Source organism: Uloborus diversus, chromosome 7 (assembly GCF_026930045.1).
Source record: "Uloborus diversus isolate 005 chromosome 7, Udiv.v.3.1, whole genome shotgun sequence".
Taxonomy (NCBI): domain Eukaryota; kingdom Metazoa; phylum Arthropoda; class Arachnida; order Araneae; family Uloboridae; genus Uloborus; species Uloborus diversus.
In genome coordinates, this window is record NC_072737.1 from 15,357,121 (window position 1) to 15,376,946 (window position 19,826).

The following is a 19,826-nucleotide window of genomic DNA, read 5'->3' on the forward strand; positions in this document are numbered from 1 at the left end:
TCACACACGCCTACGTGCATACACACAGGTCTACGCACACACACAACTATGCACAAGTAACCGCCCAGGAGGAGAGGCAGACTTGGGGGGGACAGGAGCCGTTTCTAGAAACAATAACTCCAATGAGTAGGGTCCTGTCTCAGTTCGTGATTGCGAAAAACATAATTTGAATTCAAAATTTCAGAATTCAAATTAATTTTCTTTTTTTTTTTTTAAGATTTTTTATTTGTTTGACATGAGCTTTGCTGTAAGCTGTTCTACTCCTGTGCGAATCACGAAAGTCGTTACCTGCACTTTTTATCAAAATTGAGTTACGGTCTCCAGGTGGTTTTTTGTCACATATTTCGCCTAAATACAATGTTTCAAGATCATGATGACTTTTTAACCCCCGACACACATAGGAAGGGGGGTTATAGGTTTGAAGTGTCTGTGTATCTGTTTTTGGCACTCTAGCGCTTAAATGGATTGACCGATTTTGAAAAACTTTTTTTTGTTCGAAAAGAGATCGAGGGTGCTCTTAGCTGGGTTGCATCTTCGGATGACACAAATTATCACCCCAATTAAGCATATTAATTAAAAACCTCTTAAAAGTTTTTTGCAATTTTTGCAGTGAAAAAATAGTTGAAAATTTTAAAATTTAACACCAAAATAAATAGAATTATTTTTCATATCAGATAGAATGTGTTTGGAACTTCCATTTTCCATAGAATTCGAGTTATTACGTTTTTTTTTTTTTTTTTTTTTAAGCAAATGTTTAACGGCATGCGATTGTTGGACGACAAGGAAATAAAGCGCAATGGTTTAAAATTTTTATCTGTTGCCAATTTCTATTTAATAGCAAATAAATTACTTGACATTTGATTTCGAATAATATAAGGCTTTTAAAACGATTTTTAATTTTCCCTCTTGATTCTACAGTTGCGACTCAGTCGGGTTTTTGTTTTTAATTTTTACTTTCTTCTATAGCTACTATGTAGAGGAAAGTATTGGATTCGTGCAGATTTTCGAATTTTGACGGATTCGAACGTTTTGAGGTGTGCTAAGTTCATTTCGACCATTATTGGAAAATGTCTGTCTGTGTGTGTCCGTGTGTGTGTGTGTGTGTGTGTGTCACGTATGTGTGTGACCAGTTTTTTATGGCCGCTCTACAGCCAAAACTACCGCATGAAATCGAACGAAATTTGGTACACATATGTGCCCCTACGTGAACTTGTGCTCATTGGTTTTTGGCAAGAATTCTTCCAAGGGAGCTGGAGCAATGGGACGTTTCTTGAGTTATGCGTGCTTGCTGTTACCCAGGAAGTAACTGGTGAAATCAAACGAAAATTGGTCCATGTGTTGCCCCTAACAGGAACAGGTGCTGATTCAATTTTGGTGTCAATAGCTCAAGCGGGGGTTGAGTTATAGAACGTTTTTTTTATCGTCAATTGTGACTGCTGTATCTCAAGAAATACTGATCAGAATCAAACAAAAATTTATCGGCAAGTAGTCTTTAGTGGGTATAAGAGCTGATTTTATTTTGGTGTCAACAGCTGAAAACGGGGTGGCGCAATCGAACATTCTTTTTTTCCATTGTGAGTGCCATATCTCGCTACGTTCTGGATGAAATTTGGAATAAATGGGAATCTATATGTAAACAGACTTTGGTTCAATTTTGACGCCAATCGCTCCAAGAGGTGCTGATTTTTTTTTTCCGAATAAAAATAGCTTTATTAATGCAACAATAAGAAAGATAAATAGTAAACTGTCGTCTGCGTATTTCTCGTGATTTTAATTGTATGGAAATGATCGGAAATATTATCTCAATGATTTAAAATTTTTAACTATTGCCATCTTATGTTCGTTAGCAAATAAAATATTTGTAATTAATTCAAGCAAGTCTTTTAAAATAACTTTCAATGTTATTCTTTGCTTTGCTTTCGGTTTAAATCGGGAATTGGGATGGTCATCAAGTTTTTGCGTGTGTAATTTTGTTTTTGTTGTAAATATTGCTTCCTCGTCAAGCATGGGGAGGGAATACAATTATAAGAAAGATATAGAAGAAAGTTTCGTGATAGCCACAACATACTAGTTAATTTTATCGTTGCTTGTTTGGGTCTAGGTTTAAACTAATGTAATATGAATCACGGTAGGATGCGTTCAATGACAAAGCAATTCGGGCAGTTAAAACTGAAACTATTACGTTTCAAAGACAGGTTTTGAATTATCTCGCGTGATTCTCAGTCTGCGGAAACAGGCCGCTGAACCGCCACTCCACTAACTTGTTTCGTGTAATATTCATTGAAGGCCATTTCATATTCAGCTTGTTTAATTTGATGGACAGCCAGCAGTCATACATCCAAACAATCTTAAAATTCGTTAGGAGGAAAATGTGAGCGAAATGAGCTGATGTGTGCATCAGATGACTTCCTTTTACTCCAATTTAATGTCATTTTCCCATTATTGGCAGTTTTAATGTGATTCAATAGTTTACTATCTAAATATCACCAACAGTAGCCAAATTAAAACCAGATTTTAAAAAAAAATCGCCAAATTTGTCGTCAAGTTGGCGACAAAACTCGGCGACCAAACTTGGCGACCAAAAGACTGGCGATGTATCGCCAAGTATCCGCCAAATTGTAACACCACTTGAGTTCACATCGATTTTAACAATGATTAAATACGCTGTTTTAACTTGTTCGTCAGCATCACTGATTTTGAGCAGATCTTTTATTTCGCACCGCAGCAAGGAAAGTGATACAACTCAAAATAACAGCATTGGAGAAAATCAAGGTTTTACGTAGTAGTAATTTTAAGTGAATTCGTTTCAAATATTACAGAATTCTCAAACGAAAAACTTTCTTCTAAATTATGAAACTTTAATGTTCTGTTACTATTAATTACAGTCGAGCCTCCATATATCGAACTTCCACATATCGAAATTTTCTATATATCAAAATCCCAGCAAATTTCAATGTTCATTACATAGAAAAACTGTTTCTATATATCGAAAAAATCACTATATATCGAAATTATTTTTCGAGATATTCGCAGATTTTTTCCGCTTTAGACCATTTGTCTCATGAAAAATGAAGGTTAGGGGACAAAATTATGTTTACTAAAGGTTGCTAAGAAACTCATAAGAAATCTGGGTTTGAGGAGTGTGTAGATAGGTCGTTGTTCCGTCCTGGAGTTCTTGAATTCCCTCAAGTTTATTTCAAATCTTAGTTGTAACCAATAACATTGTAAAATCTGTTTCAAGTTATCCTTTTTGTCTGTTAATTATCATTCCTAGTCTTTTTAGCTTCAGTAAAAATCATTCAAGTTAAGTAGATTGATTTATTACTTTTCTCTCGATTACATTGTCAAAAACAAAAATCCCCTCATGTTGCAAATTAAGTTGAACTGCCAAAGAATGAAGTTGTATGAAGGCACAGAAATGTAATTTCTGTTAATTTTTCAGTTATTAACTTTCGTTTAATCCGATGCTCGTATAAATTAGAAATTAGGTTTCATGCACGAAAATTAGCTTTAATTTCAATGTTTTAGGAGATTTTTATGACAAAAAAAGATTGTTTCTATATATCGATTTTTTTCCGGCAATTTGCTACTTCGATATATGGAGGTCCGACTGTATATCATTTTTACGCCACCACGCACCTAGTATGTAAGCTAACCTTTACAAGCGTTCATATAAACGTTCATGTTAGATTTAACCAGGGCCTGATTACCGCATAGGCCGCCTGGGCCTGGGAGCCCCTCTTCCTATAGGGCCCCTAGTTACTTGAAGAATTATGCATAGTGTTGCAACTATATAAAAATATATGTATTTTTAAAGTAGTAATTTAAAAATAATGACTTTTTAGCTGGAAAAGACCTTTTTTAAAGGAGAATTTTTATTAATCCTACCAGTGAGAAATTTACCATGCTACAATTATGAGGGGCCCCAAGAGGGATTCATGTGAATGCATATAATAAATGATTTATATAGTTTTTCAGGGGTGCCCTGAGAGTAAAGGCGCACCCCCTAAATATCGCAAAGACCCCCCCCCCCCCCCGCACCCTAAACCAAGAGCACCCCGTCCCACAAAAAATGAAAAATACCCCTCAACCTGAAAATTTCAATGGCGCAGTCTGAACCATGCCCCCCCCCCCCAAGTGGGCACCCCTATAGTTCTGTAATAGACAATGTGCCCCCTAAAAATGCATTCCGACTGAGCTTGGGTCTTCAGGGGGCCTCGAAGTTTTTGTAGGCCTATAGACTCACTTTTAGTTAGTCGGGCCTTAGACTTACCCGAACTAAGTTTATTTTTCATTATGAAGTTTAACAAAGAAGGCCTGCGGGCGATCAAGCACACCCTTCTTCCTAATGGACTTTTCCCCTTAATGTATACAACATTGTGGCCTAACGAATTGAACATTTCAGAATGAAAAAACAAACCTCATAGCTACGAAAACAAATTGTTACGAGTTCAGCTACTTCAAGAAATTCTTTAAATGACGACACAGTTCTTGAAAAAACACAGGAGACTTAGTTACTACTATGTACAAGAAATATCGTTAGCAACTGCTAAATTAATCGCAGCAATTAGGTAGATATCAATTAACACCGTAAACTCAACGGTTACACACGTATTTACATCGAAATACGCCAAAAACACAGCACAAAGGCTAATACACACAATAACAGAACTAACGGCTCAGATGAAACTTGGATAGTTTAAAAAGCAAAACTAACTCTCATTCAAATGCCACACGGCTTTTATACCGAGCAAAGAAATATCCAGAAAACCCCACAATGTTCTACAAATTTCTCATATTTTCATTTTATTCCATTCACAAATCTTATCGTTCAGAAATGGGGGGAACGTATACTTCAGTCGAATGTTAGGGGGTTGTATGTACGTTATAAGAAACTATTTACAGGTTACGTTACTAAGACAATTTAGTTGAAAGATAATGGAATAAACGCCAAATTTTGCCAGATTACAACAAATTAATCATAAAAATAATTACTGTACATAAATATCATTACTATTTACAAACATTGTAACAATATTGTAACGCAGAAGATTTACTCCATGTAAAGCTTGAAAAGACTAAAAGAAAACACGCAAATTTGCAGTATCAATCATCTACAAGAGTCTTGTCATTTGCATATGAATTTACTCATGTCTCATTTTTCATTAAGACGAAAACTATTAAAACGATGACAGTAATTTTCGTCCACTGCGTTTCCCCGAGGCAGTATAATATCTTCATTAGAGTGTCGTCATTTTTGTTCAATAAGATCCAGAGTTTTATTCTTATTTCTATGTAAATGGCTTTTACCTTTCCAACTTGCTATGCATAGCTATGTAATAATTGCACTTTTATTTTCCTATTTGTTTCTGATACTAATCATCTGTGGGATGGTTAAGCGCAGTATCTGCAAAAAAAACAGGTTTTGAGACATTTGAAGAAACGTGTTTTAGATTCTGTACTAATAGGAAGATGCTGGAATTTGACTTTTTTTTCGTGCTTTGTTTTCAACGGAAACCAAACTTGTATAGTAAAGCCAAAGTGCAGAGGATATATATATGAAAAAAAGAAAAATAATAATTTGAATTTTGACCTCTTTAATTCAAATTATGTTTTTCGCAATCACGAGTGTGTGTATGTAGGCATGTGTGTTTATGTGTGGGGGGTATGTGTGTTTGTGTGTAGCAAAAGCGCCCATATAGGGGGGCTCGAGCCCCCCCCCCCCCCCTTGAAATGAGAATTTACTTGTTTTGGTACTTTTTTCTTTGCAAAAATGTAAAAACATTTATTCTCCAGCCTTTAATGAATAAGTTATTAAAAATGAAATATTTTAATGACTAATTTGTCCTGAAATCGGTTTCCATGAAGAAAATACCCTCCTAACACACGGGGAAAATATCTGAGTCCCCGCCCCTTGCAATTTTGCATATGGGCGCCCTTGTTGTGTAGGGAGTAATTATTCATAATTAATTATTCATGATTTATGGTAAGGTTCAATTGTTTAATTTATAGTGGATTGTATTTTTAAAAAGGTAAATTGATAAAACGTAGGTAGAACACTTTTATTATGCAACTAAACATAATGTGTAAACAAATCTCGGTGCACCTGCACCTGGGTCTTCAGGTAACGACTGCCGAAGCAAAATGTGCGAGTCTTTTAACAATTGCGATGGCGCTACATGCGCATCATGTCTAGAGTTGAGATGCAACAATTTAATTAATTACAATGAAAAAAATTATTATTTTGCTTTCTGGTGCAAAATTGGTTCAAGTATATGGCTGTTTCCTGAATCACGAAGACTTTCCCCATAGCACAACAGGATGTATCCCAAGGTACAGCATCCTATTGCCCAAAAAAGGTACAACACTCTCCCCTAAATATCTGACGAAGAACGGAATCATCTGCATCACTATCCCCTTAGCATAGAAGCATAGAAGCAAAATAGAATACTAGTGGTAACCGCACGATAGAAAAATTGAAAAGGTCTTTTGGTTCGCCTGTATATTTACAAATAATGTATGGTGAATTTTCTCGCCAATTGGCTTGGACCCATGTTACGGTTCCACATTATGATAATTTCGTATCTCGCCAATTGGCTTGCGCCCATGTTCCCGTTCCACGTTATGATAATTTCGTAATTTACTCGTCCATCTTATGATAGTTTTGTTCTTAAAATTGGGATAGAAAAGAACCACATCGAATTTTCGAAAAATCGCTTCGAGATGTACACCCCCATGCTACAAACTAACTTTGTGCCAAATTTCATGAAAATCGGCCGAACGGTCTAGGCGCTATGCGCGTCACAGGGATCCAGACATCCTCCGGACAGAGAGACTTTCAGCTTTATTATTAGTAAAGATGAAGCAAAGTTTCTAAAACATCAGTCGAGCAATGCGATAGTCTTCTGAACTCTAGTATTATGCAACTATTACGCATTTGCTACGCCTTTGATGCAGAAAATTGTTAGTATTATCATTGTTTATTTCCATTACTAGTTTTTAAGGAAGGAATATAAGGAAATAATAAATTATGCATTAATTGAAATAATTTGCCAATTAATTTAGAAAGTTAAGAGTTGAAGCACGCATTGCATAACTTATCTGTTTTCCCTTTTAATATTAGATAATATTTAAAACATTATTCAAATTATTGCACTGCTTGTATGTTTTTCATTTCATTGAGTTATCCTTTAGCGTTGCATTTTTAAATGCAACACTTTTCTGTCGTGTTTTTTAGTTGCATCATTTTTCATGTGGTTTAATCGAATCGGGAAAAATATGCTCTTTCCGTATCATTTGCTCAAATGATTAGATTGGTGGGACTGAAAAGTAATGTTGTTTATTTTCATGTAGTTCAAACATGTAATTTTTAACACGCTTCAAAACTTAATAGCAGTATTTCGGAGTCAGGTTTTTGTACCAAAAAGGTGATTTTTTCTTCTTTTTTTTCTGTTTGTGTGTACATAATGTTAGGCGTAAGGCTGTGGAGTCAGAGTTTGAGAGATTTTGAGGTAAAGGAGTAAGAGTCGGAAGCTTTAAAATTTCAAGAGTGGGAATTTTAACTGTTCCGACGTTTCGCTTTTCTTCGGCTGTTGATCATTTTCTTCCGCTGTTTATCATTTTCCCTCCCAATCTGTAATCCTACCAGGACTGTAGAGTAAAAATCGAAGTCGTGAAATCAGAATCGGAAAGATTTCGGGACTAAGGAGCTTGAATCGAAGGCTTTAAAATTCCTGAAGATTACTTTTCTTATTCTTATCGCTTAAATTTTTTTTGTAATTTTTAAACGCCAAGTAAAATTTAACTTATACATATAATTACTAATTCATTTATTATTTTGTAAAAAAGGCAAACAAAACCTCAGCCGTTCACAAATTCTTTTCACAAGTGTTGGACTGTCGCCGAGTCGAAAGCTTTTTTTGAGCAATCACGATTGCTTATTGTTCTCACTTGACTGTTTTGAATTCCTATCATTTTATTTTCCCGCCAGCACCACCGTCGCGTCGACCGGCCTCACGATGCTGCTCCTCTTGCGAAAACCGTCTCCAGGTTGTGTCCATATCCTATACACACACGCATACACTCACACACCTACACACACTCATGTCTGCGCACATACACACTCATGCCTGCAAACAGACACATATGCCTACATACACACACACACACGAACGCCTACACACACAACACGCACACACATTCATACATATACACACACACGCACCCACACACATGCGCCTACACAAACACACACGCGCATTCATGCACACACACACGCTCGTGATTGCGGAAAACATAATGCGGAAACATATATATATATATATATATATATATATATATATATATATATATATATATATATATATATATATATATATATATATATATATATATATATATTAATACCACTTAGTAAATGGGTATGTGCCTGCAAAACCTGGCTATAATCCGTGAGCACTCACTTTTTAGATGTGTGAGTTGACATAGAATGACTCACATATTCTTCGTTTTTTTTTTTTTTTTTCTGTTTTTTGGCAAAAAAGGAAAAAAGAAAGAAAAAGAAAAAAGAAAAAGCATCACCGGTCCGTGGATTTTTTTTTTTTTTTTTTCAAAAGCTTTTGCCGGTTTACGGGTCAAAAAAGGTTGAGTAACACTGAGTGCCCTTTTCTCTGAATGTAGAAGGATTTTTCCTGCTCGAAGACTGATAAAGCAGTGAAGATAAGATTCTCCGCTACGCTGTATCCCCACTGGGCTCACGATTTCGGTTACATACACTGAACTGTTAGTTTAAATTTGGAATTTACTGAGAGAACCACAAATTGCGGAAAATCGAGAAGTGATCCTGAAACCGGAAAGATGAAGTTAAAAACGACAAAGATCCTTTCTTCGAGCTAACTCAATGCGTTCTGCTATGAATTAAATTTATTTGACGATAGGTTTGTTTCCTTCAGTCAAAAGTACTACTTTTAATCAGTGAAATTGATAGAATACGCAAAAAATAAATAAATGAATGAATAAAAATAACATGGAGTCAGAAAAAACTTTTATTTTCCCAACAGTTATTTTTTACTTAGTTTTTTTAAATGTCCGATTTTGGAAATAAGGCGTGGTCTTTATGACGACACAAGTGATGTAGTTTGGTGCACTATTCCATTACCGAGCTAAATGTTCACGCTTTGCTGTTAACCGCGTTGCAGGTTATGATAATTTACGCTGTGCGCTAATGGCATCAGTGAATGGCATTCCATCGCTTGTGATATCATGTGCGGAAGCGTAAAAATGAATTTCAATCTGCGCATTAAACTTTTTCGAATTATTTAAAAAGTGGTTAAATCTTGGGATTTTAAGCATGCTCTTCCAGAAAAAATACTTTTAAAATTTCGGAAACAACACATTATCGCCTGAGTTAAAGATTTTCAAATTACTCTGAAAATGATATCACGTGACCTCTGAAAATGAATTAAAATAAAGTTTGTTTTAAATAGCAGGGGGAGGATTCTTTAACGTATTGCATCTACATTTGGAATTTGTCTTATATACACAATGTCTGATTTAATTTCTTTCTTTTTTTCTCAGTCTAATATTTTATTAGTTGAATTTGTTATTGTGAAGTTTCTGTTTAAAAAAATGAATGATTTGCACGAAGTTGGCAAATAATTAAACTGGTGCAAGAGTCTTAAAGTCAGAAAAATCTTATTAATTTAGATTCGTACAACAAAATCCACGTATTTTTGAAGTTTTTCAATTAATTTATGTTTATTTGAATCACTTAGCGCTTCTATATTTAGGCATCTTACATTATGTTGTATTCGCGTAAATTTTAGTAAGGCAGATTTTTAATATTTGTTTGAATCTTTGTGCTGTCGAAATATTTTCCATTTAATCAGTTTTCCCTAATCACATTATAATACATATTTTCATTCCCTTAACTTCCATTTCCAATTAACTAAAACTTAACGCTTTTTGTTGGTGTATTTTATGCATCATTATACAACTAAAACCTATTTTTTTTAGTGTGTTTCTTTCGATTTGAATTGTTTTAAACTTAGAGTAATGCAAATCACTTGTTCTCAGGATTTATGACTCATGACTACCTTTCTTCGGGACTTCGGGATGTTACACGGAATTTTCTAAGAAAGGTTTAGCTGATTTGGCTGAAGGAATTTAACAGAAATTTTATGAAATTCATAAGTATTGCTCGCTATGTCCGTGGTTTTGCTCGTTGAAAACGAGCAGTGCTCCCATAGACTTAGCACTGTACCAACTAAATATTTCTGATTTGCTCGTTAAATCCAGGTTCTCGTTACATCAGAGCTCGTTATAAGCGAGTTTGACTGTAGTTGATTCTACCGATAACAAGGGGCGAACCGGCCCGCAAGCCGATGTGCCCTCGCGCCTATGTGCCCTCAAGCTAAACCCCTTTTTCTTCTTTTTTTTTACTATTAAAAAAAAAATATTTTATTATTTTATTTTTTAGTGCAGATTCCTTATTTATTTATTTATTTATTATTATTTTTTATTCTTTTATTTTATTTTATTTTTTTATTTATTTTATTTTTTTTTTGTGCTAACATTTTTTTTTCTTTTCTTTAAACCCGTAAACTTGTGTACAATCGGTTTTCCCCCCTTTCTTTCTTTCTTCATTTATTTTTTCGCTTTATATATATATATATATATATATATATATTGCACTTTTTTTTCTTTTTCACCTTTTTTTTGCGCCCTTTGGAGGCCAAGGTTGGGACCTCTTGCGGGACCCAGTCCGCCCTTGCCGATAACCCTGTTTTTACCTCAGCTGAAGAGAAAGTTCTGCTTCTTCCGCATTCCGCATCCGCTGTTTTGAAAAACAAAACCATCTCCTCCACACGAGTGAGTCACTTTCTGCGAAGAAACGCTGCTTACCGGATTGCAGTTTGTCGCAACAACAGCGCAAGGATGAGATAACACAATAAATTACACGCACGATTTAAGGAGAAAAGTAGCGTTCCCGCCAGAATCAAGAGTATCAATACAACCGGCGTTGTTCGGCGAAGCGAATGAAAACAAGGCTATTACCATCCCGTTCCCGAAGCTTCGACGAAAAACGAACTCTTGATTGTTTACATCAACAAATCCGAAACATAGGTAGATTCCCTGTGGTAAAAAACAGCAGGGTCACACATGCCTCGGTTTATGTGTGTAACTTTCTTCGCAGCGTTGTGTTTTGATTTGTGGTTATCTTTTGTGTTAACCCTTTTTACACAATGATTTTTGTTGTTATCTCTGAATCGAAGGAAGAAACTCCAATGTTAACATTTAACCTTCTGGCTTTTTCCACATGGAAATTTAACTTGTGGCTTACATATTATGAGCATTCAAGGAGTGAATTATTAGACATCACTTATTCTAGGAAAATAAATTTGTAACTGGAAAATGAAGAGCGCAATATAATTTATTTCAAAATCAAGATCTAAAAACAATCCTACTCAATTTTTTTTTTTCTATTCAGAGTGTTAAAATACAGTACAGCCCCACATACAGTACAGTACCCTACTCCATTCGGGTAGTTGGATTTTGTCCGAAAAACGAGTATATTTTACTTAATTATTGAATGTATATTGTGTGAACAAATATTGAATGTATGAACAAATATGTTTAGTCCTCACTTCCTTTGTTTAGTTGCCACTTGACGACTGGCGCCCATTGATCTTGAACTCTTAGTTCAGTGATACCAACCATCACAAAAGACGAACTCTAAACTTGTCTCTTAGCTAGTTTTGTTTTTGTGACTTAGTGCCTCTTCTTTGCCAGGTTGAGAAAGACATTATTTTCGAGCAATATTTTAGAAGACAGAGAAGAAACTATAAAACAAGCTGCATTATAATCAGGAAAGATAACATATAAGAACTGCTGCGAAAAGTTAACCAAAATAAATCATTTAAGAATGAAAAAAACCTTTCATAAAGTTCTGGTTGTTGCTTTTGGGGAATTTATTTGACTTTGAAGCATACTATTCCTTAAAAAGTGCTCCAAAAATGTGTGCGTCTGTGTTTGCATGTCCAGAGCTCGGCGATACCGAGGTCGAGATAAAATTTGGTGCCCTCTCCAAAGAAATTTCGCCTTTTTTGAAGTAGAAGTCCCCCCAAAAAGGGAGAAGGAAAGAAATGTATCCTATTTTAAAAGTAACTCAGTGGTGCAATAGCCCATGAGGGCCAAGGCCAACTGTACCCATCACAGTTTACGTGACTGCGGGCTCTGGGATGCTAAGCAGATGATCTGATTAGGTGGTCAACCGAATGCGGAACCCCCAGAGCTTAGTTCCCAAGCACGCTTGGCGAATGCGGGTCTGCGTCGTGGAAGCACTTCCGTTAAAACACTGGACTTCGACCCTATTTTGATGCGTTTTAAATTATGGTTCCCAGGTCCACGGACCAGCTGGACCCAGGGGTGCCCACTTGGGGAAGGGAGGAACATAGCACAGACTGGGCTATTGAAATTTTTAAGGAGGATTTTGAGGGGTATTTTTCTCAATTGGGGGGGGGGGGCTCTTGCTTTTAAGTGTGGCCTTCGCGATATTTAGGAAAAGTGCGCCCTTGCTTTTGGGGGGGGGGCATCCCTACTGGACCTGTGTACATCTCGTCCAGCCATTTAAAATTACTTTATTATTGTCCTTAAAAAAATGATAATCAAGTCACAAGTGTACCTTACTTATATGCCCACAAAAGGAAAGCAGAGAGACAACTTCAATCTTCCAAAATTCACAACCTATAATATTGAATAGTCGGAGCTACAATCACTTTAAATAATTTAAGTAAGAATTAAAGTTACATTTAATCAACCATTTAAAAATTATTTTATTATTGCCTTAAAAAATGATAAACAACAAGTCCCAAGTGGGCCTTACTTGTATGCCCACACAAGAAAAGCAGAGAGACAACTTCAAACTTCCAAATTTCACAACTTACAATCAGTCATTAACTACAAAAGACCTGAAATTTTTATCCGATCGTCCTCCCCCCACCCCTTCCCACCCCAGATGGGGAAAGAGAGGACAAAAGGTGAGTTGCCCGGAAGGCACCTTACGCTCTCCTCTTCCGCTTTCCTCGGCCTCCCAGCTCCAGATCGCGGAAAGGCGGGAGGACACGGCAACAGGTCTGTCAGCCTCGCTCTGCTCTCTCACCTCATTTCGCTTTCGCCGTTCCTGGCAGGTAGACGTGCCTTTTCCAGAACCCCCCACCATACGAACCGTCATGTACCAGACGCGGCAAACATGGAGCGAGGAGGAAGAGGAGAGGTAAGACTAAGAGAATTTTTGTAGGAGCGAAACAGCGTTTTTAATGGATTTGATGCACATGAGCGTGGGATCGTAAATAACTCATTTTGTTTCAGGATTTTTAAACAGAAAAAAAATTTATTTTGATCAAAAAAAATATGGCTGTGTCCAGGAGAGAATTTAATAGATTGATGCGTTTTTTGCATTTCATAGGAAAATGTAAAAACTTCTTCAGAAAGAAAAAAAAATAATAACATATATTCGAGAAAAAGCAAGCAATAGAAAATGCAAGTTTAACAATACAGAAACCACACCAAAATAAGGCGAAAAGATGAATGAAAAACATGAACAAGATTAATTTTTTCGCCTTATTTTGGTGTGGTTTCTGTACTCGAGAGTTTTGCTTTTTCTATTGCATGTTTTTTCTTGAATATGTATGCACTGTTTTGCTTCTAGCAGCTTTGCGCTAACAATACTGCACACTTTTGTGTTTATTCCTTCAATTTTATGTGAGTTTGTATTTGAAATGTATTTTATGTTTTATATACGTTTTTTGAGGGAAAGGAGATTTTCTCTTTCACTTTTTTAACAATCTTTTCATAAATTATTTCCCTTCGTTTCCCTTTTTGTTTTCATTTTGGAATTATTTTACAGTTAGTGACTATTGCTAATTCGATTAAAATTGAGCCTTTCTTGCAGATTTTTATAAATTAATATTTCACTTTCTCTTCTTCCCTATTTTATTAATTAAAAAGGAAACAAGCTCAAACATAAAAAGGTTTAAAATAATGCTTTTCTGAGCTTCCGGTGGCTGAAAATGAAAATAAAGATACAAGTAAAATTACTTTCATTAAGTACTTTCGTCAAATTTCTAAAATTTCGCATGTTTAAAATACTCATGCGAACTACGTTTGTTACTTTGAGCGCACGAGTCATACATTTTAGAGAAAATGTTTTCTTTTGCCTATTTGTTTGTTTCAAACAATAGGACTGAAATTTCTTTTTTCCTTTAATTGCTAACTCAAAAAGTAATGTAGGCGAGTCTTCGTTCGAATGAAATTACTATTTTTTTTCTTCCGTTCCTTGAAGAGAAAAACGTTTAAAAAAAGTTTTATCTGAATGTTATTTGGCCCCCAAGGTTAGTGCAGCCATTATAAATGCAGGGAGCGTCATCTATGGAATAAAATATCCATGATGTCTGTCCGAAAGCTTGCATATTCTTTCCCTTATCTTTTCTCGTCGCTGTTGAAAACATAGAGCTGACCTTCAATTCTAGATTGAAATAAAAAAGAAAAAAACTGAACCTATTAAGGTATTTCAAGGGTACAAAAAATCTCTTATTATTCATGCATGTCAGGAATTAGTTTAGTTCTAGGAGAATCAATCTCTAAGTGAAAGTAGATTACGTTACACACTTCATTAGTTCCCACTACAAGATTATGTTACTGTTATGTAACGTTAATATTATGTTACACATCACAATTATCGTCACTAAAGATATCCTTTATTATAAAACACTTGTCATTTTCGATATCATTTAACATTACTATTATCTTACGTCACTTTTTCAGTTATGCTATTCCGTTACCAATATCATTATTATATGCGTTACTATTATCTAACGTCACTATCATACTATAAATCACAATTATTTTTACTTCAGATATTATTAATTACATTACTATTATAGGAAGTTATTATTATACCTTTACATAAAAGATATCATTAGTTTTCGATATAGTTTTACGTTACTATTATCATACGGCACTATTACTATTGCATTAGTCCGTTAAACATATCATTATTATATTACGATAAAAATATCATTTCTTCTGATCCATAGTTGTTTCAAAAGTTTCTTGGAAACGGCAATGTTTGTTGCTGCTTTTCAATGCAACTTAAGTACATACTTACTGTCCGACCACGTTCCAAGTGGGAAATTGGCAAGCAGCCATTAAAGATGATACCAAATTAATTGGTCCAACTGATGATTTGGTATCGTCTTTGACTTTTATTAAAAAGAGATAAACGATGGGCTAAGTTACATTTGCAATTATAATATCCTTCTGAACTTTAAAAGCCTGATTTGTTAGAATGTTATTCACAAAACGAACAATATTTCAGAAAGTTTGAAAACTAAATTGTATTGAAATAATTATAAGCGATTGACTCATAACGTGATTAAATCTTTCGTGGATGTATCTTAAATACTTTACAGCCATGGACCCCTGATGCATCCACCGAGATATGGGAAAGTTGCCATTTCATCTAGTCGGTAATTGAACAGTATTTTCCTGTAGCTCGATAAGCACGTATAGCTCCACTCATAAATCCTACAGGAAAGTGCCCTTTAAATACTATATATACGGTAAAATCTCGCTGCAACGAACTTTAAGGGAACTAAAAGTTTGTTCGTTAGAGCGGAAATTTCGTTATAATGGAACTCAGGTAATGTAATGGAAATTAATTTGGGATTGAAAATTTCTTTCGTTGAATTGGATATTTCGTTGTATTGATATTCGTTGTAAAGGTATTTATATACCGTTGTTATATACCGATGTATAGACATAAATATATGTAAGTTGATAACGTCCTGAAAATGAAGTGTGTTAAATCGGAAATCATAAACTAACAAAAATGTTCCGTTGATTCAAGTTATAATATTGAATAATAGAAGCTACATTCACCTAGATAGTTTAAGTAAAAATTAAAGTTATGTTTAATCAATCATTTTAAAATTATTTTATTATGTTTAAAATTAAACTAATGTTCATATATAAGGCAGTGAGCAGCAAAGGGATGTAAATGGGCATTTTCTAGTTTTGAGTAAAAGATATTTAAAGATAAGGTCCTATAGCTTTCATTGAAAAGTTTTCTAAATCAGGCTGTATAGCAGCACCTACAGGGCTACTAGTACTATCTCTTGCCCCAAGACAGAGGACACGTTCATTTACCATTTTTTCTGGTTGTCTCCAAATTTTTAATTTTGCCAATTACATCCCTTTGCTTTTCAGTGCCTAATATTTTATTTTTAAATTCCAAGAATTTATGACGATAGTTTTGTATGAAAAATAAATGAATAATGTTTAAGCCAATTCGTAAAATTGAATTAAAAAAGTGACAAATTCGCAGAGTAATAAAAAATAATCTATACCCATGTTTCGGGGCTACGAGTTTTTTTTTTTTTTTGTTTGAGCAATCACATTGCTTATCGTTCTCATTTGACTGTTTTGAATTCGTATGATTTTATTCCCCCCCCCCCTTCCGCCTCCCTCGGCAGCACCACCGTCGACCGGTCCCTTCCGATGCTGCTCCTCTAGCGAAAACCGTCTCCAGGTTGCGTCCATATCCTACATACACACACACACATGCCAGCACACAGACACAAATACACACGCACACATACACACACACTCATGCCTGCACACAGACACAAACACACGCATACATACACATACGTATAACTACACACATACCCACACACTCATGCCTGGTTAATACACACACGCCTACATACACACACACACACACTCGTGATAGCGAAAAACATAATTTGAATTCAAGAAGCCAAAATTCAAATTAATTTATCTTTTTTTTTTCCAATGACAAAGATCTGCAATTGTTTCAAAATTTGTTCACTTATAACATTGCTTAATTTCAATTTAATGCTGTGTGGTTTTCTATCGCAAGTTAAAAGAAAATCATTTTAGTAAAGGATTGTCTCCCTTCGGATCTTCTTGCTGTCACGCTGTCCGAAATTGTTTCCCTCAAACAAGTAATTTTCTCTTTCAAAAAGGCGTGTAAAACGCAATTCAGTTCGTGGAGCTCTCGATCGAATACCTGCCATCGTTGTGAAAGTAAGCCGGCCAGGAAGCAAAAAGCAAAACAAAAAGTAGTTTTCGTCCGATGCGCAAACAGATTGCGACAGCAGCCTTTGTTCATCGTGCCACAAACCTACTTTCGTAGTTGATGGAACACCGTCGTGAGAATGAAACCCGGGAAGGTGGATCGGTGGTATATCTCGGAACAATTGATTCCGAATCCGTTTGTTTCAGTATCCGTTTAATGAATCAAGTTTTATAATATTCAATTACCTCCTATGCACGGGTATAAGTGGAGCAATGGGGTCGTTTCCAAAATTTTAAAAGTTCTTTTTTCTGAAAGAGCAAGCTTAAAAACATAGGATCTGACCATTTTTTAAATAATTTGTTTAAGTTAATATTTAAAAAAAAAATACTTAAATCGGTGCGCTTTCATTGTTTACGTTTCTGTCGTGTGACATCAGAAATGATGAAATACCATTCAATGTTGCCATTCACAGAACAAAATATTTAATTCGCATCTTTACTCACGTGTATTGGCAACGATAGGGTTGATAGCAAGCGTAGAGCGCAATATTTAATTCGCTGCTTGATTATCATAACATGGAACCGTGGTAGAAAGATGCGCCAAAATGCATCATTTGTGACGTCATAAAAACCACGCCTTGTTTTCAAAATCGCACATTTTAAAAAATTAATTTAAAAAAAAACTGTTGGGAAAATGAAAGTATTTTCTGTGTCCATGTAATTTTTTTTGCTCATTCTATCCATTTCAATTATTAAAAGTAGTACTTTTGACTGAAGGAAACCACCCCATTCAGAAGTGGAAAAAAATGAGGACTTTTACGTGAAGCAGAATTTTTCAGTAGCGTAACTATGGGGTCTAGCGCCCCTGGCGAACTAAAGACACTGCCCCCCCCCCCCACCATCCCAGAGTCGCCCACATGGGAAGTCACCAGAGGTCATTTTTTGACTCCCCAAAAAATATTTTTTTAACATTTTGATTCGTTGATTCGACAAATAGGAGGCAGCATTGCAATTTTTTTTCTTATTTTCTTTTCTAGAATTGTTTTCAATGATGGCGAATGTTCCTTCTCAGTCAATGTTATGTATATATATATATATATATATATATATATATATATATATATATATATATATATATATATATATATATATATATATATATATATATATATATATATATATATATATATATATATATCCCCTTTAGCTCTTTTTCTTGCGAGTTCATTTATTTATTTATTTTTTAAAGCATTTTTCAAATTTTATGATTAAAAAAAATTCTTTAATTTTTTTTTTAAATCAGTCTAAATGCCGCTTCCCTGGCTGCTGCGCCTCTGACGAGAGCCATTCCTGCCAACCCCTAGTTACGCTACTAGAATTTCCAAAAGGTTTTGCGGAAGATCTGTTGAAAAAAAAATCTTGAAAAAGCGTGAATAGTTTTCCTAATTTTGAACCAAACTTTTAAATAAGTACTAAAGAAACAAATAATGACAAATTATGATATAACTTTATACCGTTCCACCATTAAGTGAAGACTATCTAATAAGGATAAAAGAACGATCACACGAAAAGTGCTGGAAACTCCAGATTTAAGAATTTACAGTATGGTTTTAGAGTATGGAAATGAGCGATAGTTTTAAAAAATAAATGTGATCAAGTTGCAAGAGAATAAAAACTAAAATTTTATTGGTAATAATAATAATTCAAAATAGAAACAATAATTTAAGAAATCGTCATCAAGAAAACGAACCCTTAGCAAAATTCGCGATTGCAAAACCGAAACCATTCGTAGAAGACAAACAAAAAAAAAAAAAAAAAAAAATGCGCATTTTCTGATTGTAAACAGATTTGTTACATTTCGTTTCTTTTTTAAAAAGTTTATTTTCAAAAAAAGGGGGGGGGCTAAATGTCTCCGATTTTTTTTCTTTAAATCTTTATTATTATTATTCATTTTTATTATTTCTCGGTTTTATATTGATTTTTTCGCGAAAAGTAGGGACGTAAACTTGTACGTGAGTACATACAGTTTCTCTTAGTTGAAGTTGCGTTAATTTAAGAATTGTAGCAAATCTCATACTTTTTGAAACGGGAAAAACGATGTTACGCCCGAACTTCCAATTTTCAAGACGCTTAATTCAATTTTAAATTTTTCTGACGAAGAAAAAGAAATGTAAAAGTAACATGAATCTCCAAACTGAAATTATTTATATTACTTTATATGTGAAAAAAATGAACAATATGATTTAAAAAAAAAAAAACTGCGGTTGAAAACCATTTGTCAATTGCATATTTCTCCTTCTTCATGAATTTTGTGAAAAAAAACGTAATGTTACACTCACATGTTTGTAAAAGTTTGAATTTAAACCTTAAACTCTTTTTCCGTGTCATGAAAGATAGAGTTGTTGCAGCAAGAACTGATAAGTGCCAATGAAGTAGTGAGAAGCAAAGGGATGCAAGTGGACTATTTTAAGTTTCGAGTAAAACGCGTTTAAAGATCAGATCCTAGGTAAGTTTTCATTGAAATTTTTTTCGAATCATGCTGTACAGCAGCACCTACCAGGGCTACTAGTATTATGATTAAAGTGAAAAACAACGTAAATAAAGCACAAATATTGGAGAAGATAAATGTTCTCCCGCAACTTTTGGTTGTGTTGGTGAGCTTTCTGCATTGATGAAGAGGCTCCATTGTAGCCTTGAAATAGCTATATGCTGTATCTTCTCCAATA

The 19,826-nt window shown here is 34.7% G+C and overlaps 1 protein-coding gene across 2 annotated transcripts in view; it reads left to right on the forward strand.

Annotated features, from left to right (window-relative positions):
* Nucleotides 1–19,826, forward strand: part of LOC129225741 (SEC14-like protein 2) — a 91,482-nt gene that overhangs the window by 27,091 nt on the left and 44,565 nt on the right. Inside the window, exon 1 of one of the 2 annotated variants that reach the window (XM_054860241.1) lies at nt 13,119–13,273. The exons of the other annotated variant lie outside the window; for it this stretch is intronic. Within the exon in view, the coding sequence (XP_054716216.1) occupies nt 13,230–13,273 (44 nt within the window). The 5' untranslated portion in view covers nt 13,119–13,229. Of the gene's footprint in view, nt 1–13,118; nt 13,274–19,826 lie in introns of those variants that run through there. 2 annotated transcript variants of the gene reach the window in all.